This window comes from Lactuca saligna, chromosome 1 (assembly GCF_052625555.1).
Source record: "Lactuca saligna cultivar CGN05327 chromosome 1, ASM5262555v1, whole genome shotgun sequence".
Classification (NCBI taxonomy): domain Eukaryota; kingdom Viridiplantae; phylum Streptophyta; class Magnoliopsida; order Asterales; family Asteraceae; genus Lactuca; species Lactuca saligna.
The window spans coordinates 86,937,357-86,943,463 of NC_136417.1; the positions used below are offsets into that span (position 1 = coordinate 86,937,357).

General features: G+C 35.7%; 1 protein-coding gene across 1 annotated transcript; it reads left to right on the forward strand.

The window, feature by feature from the left end:
• The first annotated feature begins 314 nt into the window (after positions 1 to 314).
• LOC145040907 (hypothetical protein At1g04090-like) lies at positions 315 to 2,415 on the forward strand. The gene is made up of 2 exons (XM_078988794.1): positions 315 to 468; positions 720 to 2,415. Exons 1-2 carry the CDS (start codon positions 351 to 353, stop codon positions 2,291 to 2,293), a joined length of 1,692 nt encoding a protein of 563 aa, XP_078844920.1. The 5' UTR covers positions 315 to 350; the 3' UTR covers positions 2,294 to 2,415.
• The last annotated feature ends 3,692 nt before the right edge of the window (positions 2,416 to 6,107 follow it).

Genomic DNA, 6,107 nt, shown 5'->3' on the forward strand with positions numbered 1-6,107 from the left:
ATATAAAACGGAGGTGTTTTGATATTCCCTCAAAGATAAGATGATTGTGTGTTGTGACAACGATATTATTCTCTTTTTGAAAATTATAAACAAGTCATGAAAAAGAATGATAAGGATATTTCTATATACCAAATGGGGTTGATGGAGTCTTTGAAGGCTTAAGTTACCACTTAAAGCTAGTCACATGGATACCTTGCACGCCATGTAACTTCACCAGACGCAAAGCCAGCTTTCTCTTTTCATTTCTTTTACATTTCTGTTAACTTCTCGTTTTCTAAATAACATATATATAAATAATTACATAGACAATTAAAGTTTCCGTAACCAAGAAACACGTTTATACCAAAATCATGGGACCGTTCTCCAATTTATTTGCAAATATATTGAAGAAAGATAAGAAGCCTTTGAAGCCTTTGCCTATTGAATCCGTATTCAAGCTTCCTTCATCAATACCCAACTTTCCTCCAGGTAATGTTCAATTCATCATCTATAATGTAAACATATATGATGAAATCTTATTAGATATACAGAAAATAAAATCCATTTGTACTTGAAAATTGTACATATCCATTTGTACTTGAAACTTGTACATCTTCTTTGTTTAAGGTTGCAAAGGGATCATCTTGTGTGCCACATGCATCATGATAAGTAAACCTGTTAACCATCACTAATTACAAGTTTTGAACTTATTGATTTCATGTTGAAATATATGATGATAGGCGATGGTTTTGCAACTGGGACAATCGATCTAGGAGGTTTAGAAGTGTGTCAAGTTTCTTCATTCACCAAAATTTGGGCTACTCTTGAAGGGGGGCTAGGTAACCATGGTGCAACGTTTTACGAACCATCTTCAATACCTGAAGGATTCTTTATGCTCGGATGTTATAGCCAAACGAACAACAAACCTCTATTCGGATGGATTCTTGCTGGAAAAAGTGTCGCAAATGAGACTTCACCAAGTGCACTAGCTATGCCAACAGATTATTCTCTTATATGGAGTAGTGAGTCTCATAAACTAAAACAAGATGGTGGAAATGGCTACATTTGGTTGCCAACGCCTCCTGAAGGGTACAAGGCCGTTGGTTATGTTGTCACAAACTCGCCAGAAAAGCCTTCTGTTCACAAAATTCGGTGTGTCATGTCTGATTTCACTGACGCTGTTGAAGTTGATAACTGGGTTTGGGGATTAGACAAGAATATCAACTCAAACAATCTTAATCTATTTGAATCAAGGCCAAAAGATAGAGGTATCAACGCGCTTAGTGTGCCTACTGGATCGTTTGTAGTCCAAAATGGTGGTGCACCAAATGATGTATCAATGGTTTATTGCTTGAGAAATACCAAAAATAACCTTTTGGCCATGCCGAATTTGTCGCAAGTTAAAGCATTGATTCAAAATTACTCACCTAAGGTGTATTTTCACCCAAATGAAGAGTACTTTCCCTCTTCAGTCAGTTGGTTTTTTCAAAATGGAGCTTTGTTGTATGAAAAGGGCAAAGAGACGACACCAAGCCTTATTGAACCCAATGGCTCTAACCTACCTCAAGGTGGTTCCAATGATGATTCATACTGGTTAGACCTCCCTATCGATAATCCAGCTAAAGAAAGGGTCAAGAAAGGTGATTTGGAAGAAGCTCGTGCATATTTCCACATAAAGCCGATGTTTGGGGCAACATTTACTGATATAGCCTTGTGGGTGTTCTACCCGTTTAACGGTCCAGCGAGGGCAAAAGTGGAAATCATCAATGTTTCCCTAGGGAAAATAGGTGAACATGTTGGTGATTGGGAGCATTTGACATTAAGAGTTAGTAACTACAATGGGGAGCTAAAAAAGGTTTACTTTTCAGAACATAGTGGAGGACAATGGATTAATTCTTCAGACATCGAATTTGAAAATGGAAATAAACCTGTGGCTTACGCATCGTTGCATGGCCATGCGTTTTACTCAAAACCTGGGCTTGTTTTACAAGGAAGTGGGGGGATAGGAATACGAAATGATACAGCCAAGAGCAAGGAAGTGATGGATACCGGAGTGAGGCCGGTTGTGGTGGCAGCAGAATATTTGGGATCGTTGGTGGCTGAGCCACCGTGGTTGAACTATAGTAGAAAATGGGGTCCAAAAATAAGCTACGACATTAATAAGGAGATCAAGAAAGTGAGGAGTGTTTTGCCAAGGGTGATAAGACGTGCCTTTGACAAATTTGTTAGCGGCCTTCCAAATGAAGTATTGGGTGAAGATGGTCCCACTGGCCCAAAAATGAAAAATAATTGGAGTGGGGATGAGAAATACTAATTATTTAAAGTAATTAGCATGTATAATTATCAATCGATTTATCAAGTATTATAGCATCTACCTAGTTATATTTATTTTCGGTATTGAAACTGTACAAGTTTATGATGGGCAATATGAATAAAGGTTAGGTCTAAAGTAAATAATAATAATAATAATAATAATAATAATAATAATAATAATAATAACAAAATAAAATAAAATAAATAAATAAATCGATGATATTGACGATCATGAGATATTGAGATGTTTGACTACAATTAGGGGTATGAAAAAAACCCAAACCCGACGATCATCCGAGCCCACTACTAGAAAATATGGGTTTTCCTACGGAAAATAGCTATGGAAAATTTTCGTAGCTAATTAGCTACGGAATCACTATGGAATCGCTACGGATCAGCTACAGAATAGGATGTCTTAGTTTAGTAACAGAATAGCTACGGAATAGCTACGGATGCTAGTCCGTTGCTATTCTGTAACCAATTAGCTACGGAATAGCTACAGATGCTATTTTTTAGCTAGTTAGCTACGGAATAGCTACGGAATACCTAAGGATACTAATTGTCTACCGAATAGCTACGGAGTATGCTTTCCGTTAGAATTCTGTAGCTATTCTGTAGCGGTTCCGTAGCTATAATTTAAGCACATGCCATTATGCTACAGCCATTTTTCCGTAGCAATTTCGTAGCTATCTGCTTATAGCTACGAAATAGCTACGGATTGTGCTGTAGCTATTTATCTAGTTTTCTAGTAGTGCCCGAATGTGAATAAGGCAAATAAGGTCGGGTTTAATCGGGTCTAAATTTGAAATCGGGTTTATTTGTTCAACCCAAATAACCCGTAATATGTATAGGGTCGGGTTTCGAGTATATAAAATTTCTCTTAATCAGGTTCGGGTGAACCCAGTTAACTCATTTAAGCCTATAATTAATAACATGCTGTTGTTGCTTCTATTGTACAATACTATTTAGCCTTATGTGATTTACTTGTTAGTCATGCAAAAACAATAACCGTAGTCAGAAACAAACACGCCTCAAACCCTCGCAAGTCACAACACATCTCAAACCCTTGCCACTCACAAGTTTTGTTTTTATCGTCGAGCTCTCCTATCCTCTTTGAATCAAATCCCACAAAACCGTTCTGTTTTCACGTCTTAAACTCTCAATCTTCATCACATATTCAATTTCTTTGCTTATTCGCTGAATATGTTAAATTTATATATTTAGAAACAAAATTATTAAGTTCTTTTACAAAATGGAAATGCTACACGTTAGAATCTCTTAAAATTTTATTTCAAATAATATGTGAGTTTTTATATAAACAAGTGGAGTCTTAAACAATATTGTCAATTGATTGTCTTTCTAAGGGCGTATATATAAAAGTCATTATATTTTGGAATTTTTTTACAGGCTACCAAAATAGTTTATTTCGATCAATTAAAGTCATCCATTTTAAAATATTTTTTCTGAAGTGACAATTGTTACCTTTATTTTCGGTTTAACAATTGTTACAAGTAATTAAAATGATGTGTCACTAAGCATCATATACACTTCCATTAATAAGATCCAACATTTTGAAATGCATCCTCATTACTTAAATGGTATATGAACAATGTGCTAAACCGGTAGATAAGAACTTATTGACTTCTTATTGACATAAATGTCATCATATGTATTATATTAAAATAAGATATTAATATATTATTTTTATATAGTAAATAAGATGTTATATATATATATATATATATATATATATATATATATATATATATATATATATATATATATATATATATATATATATATATATATGCGAAACCTTTTTCTACAACATTAAGCTATCCATGTCTCTGAGAAACTTCCCCACCGACCCTCTTCATGTCTCGATCATTTGGTAGTAAGTTGTGTGCCTACTTAAACTCCTCTTAGCCCAACATCAGTCTAACATGACATTGGGATTACAAAAACGACATCGTTTGGCTGCCGATGAAAGCATCTTGCCTGCTTGCTTCTGTTCAGCCTGACCTCACGATGATGTAGAAGACTTAGAGGTGGGTTTTCTTCTTGATGGCATTGTTTCCCAAATCTGATTGCCACTATTGGATTTCCTTTTACTGCCACCTCTCGTGATTGCAGTTGAGTCACCCTCTTGTCTTCCTCTTCATGCCGACTCCATTTGACTTCCTCTTCACGCCGACTCCATTTGACTTCTTCTTCAAGCCGACTTTATCTTCATTATGGTTTTAAGGTATGTGTAATTTCTTATGTCTCTGGTTAGTTGTTTTATAAGGATTTAAAGTAATTTCAATTACGTATCGGTCTGATTTCTCCATCGACTGCCAAGAGCCCTAAATCAGAATCAGGTTCCCTTATAATTGGGTCCAAATTGCTAAACGTGTCTTGCTTGCTTCTAGGGTTTGTCGTATGTTATCCCAACTGGTAAGTTTCTTTTCATTAATTTTAGTTTCTTTCTTCCTTTCAATGTGTTATTGGGTTTCACTCCAAGTTGAATTGTTTGGGGCTCGTCATCCCATTTGGTATGGTTGTGAAGAGCAAATTGTAACGCCCGTTAATCAGGGCTAGTCAATTTAGAGACGATAAGCGTCAAAATGACTTTTTGATGGAAACTTATTTAGAATGATTAATCTGAACTAAGTGTTAGTATATGTTACAAGGATTTTATACATATAAAGAACGCCGAAATCCAAGTTATAACGAAGAAGTTATGACCTGTCGAAGTTTCATTACAGAACCGGCACGATGCTAAATGATGTAAAAAGTGAATTTACGATAGAGCGATATTTAGCCTTAGTGATCTAAACGACTGTTGTAGAATTAGTTAAACCGAAAGTGTGGATAAAAAGAACACCCAAATCTGACTTCGTAAGAGGAAGTTATGATTTTTCTAAGTTTCAACTTAACAGTATGCAGCCCGAAACTCGAATTTGAGATCGAGTGATTTTTGGTCGAAGCAATCTAAACAAGAATCGAAGATCTCGTTATTAGTAGTGCATTGGTGAAAAGACAGACGAAAACGGACGTCGGAGGAAGAAGTTATAACGAAGTTTTCCTATCACGGCCTACTAAAAATAATATAATAAAAATAAATTCAAAATCAGCCGATGGAGTGCAAACAAAAGTTGTATAGCATAGTCTCACCTACGCGTGGATATAAAGAACTTTGAAAACGGAGTTCGTATGAGGAAGATACGAATTTATGAAGTTTTTAAATAATTAAAATATATTTTTTTAATTATAAAATCGGATAATACCAAACCCGTGACTCATCCGGCCTTATCCACCCGGTACACCCAGCGTACATGTCGACGGAGGATTACACCCAGCGTAATTTGGGGTTACGCCCAGCGTAACTCGGGGTTTCAGCCCCTATAAATAGTAGTCGAAGACTGTCGATCTTTTTGCCAAAAATTCTCCTTTCTTTCTCATTTTTGCATCGTTTTGCGTGCAAGAAATATCTTAAATCCCTGGTATTAATCTCGAGCCCCGAAGATCTCGAGAAGTAAAATTTCCGAGCTAAAGCTCTACCCGCGAGGAGCCCGGTTTTTGTGAAGATCTCCCGGTTTCACCGAAGAATACTACTTCTACAAGTCGTAGCGCTGTCTGATCATCTTCTTATCAAGTGAGTGTGTGGTTATTTTCTTCTAACACATAAATATGAAGTATTTTCTATGATATACATGCTATGTGTTTATATATTGTTGTTTATTTGAGATGAGTGTGGAATGAATGTTTTATATAGTTTTTAAATGAGTTAAACTGTATACGTATTTTATATCTACAAATATGTTGGGTAGAAC

Excerpts from the sequence above, each read along its gene's own strand:
- LOC145040907 (XM_078988794.1), top strand. The coding sequence starts at position 351 with ATGGGACCGTTCTCCAATTTATTTGCAAATATATTGAAGAAAGATAAG. Across the intron at positions 469-719 it reads AATACCCAACTTTCCTCCAG|GCGATGGTTTTGCAACTGGG; the intron begins GTAATGTTCAAT and ends ATATGATGATAG.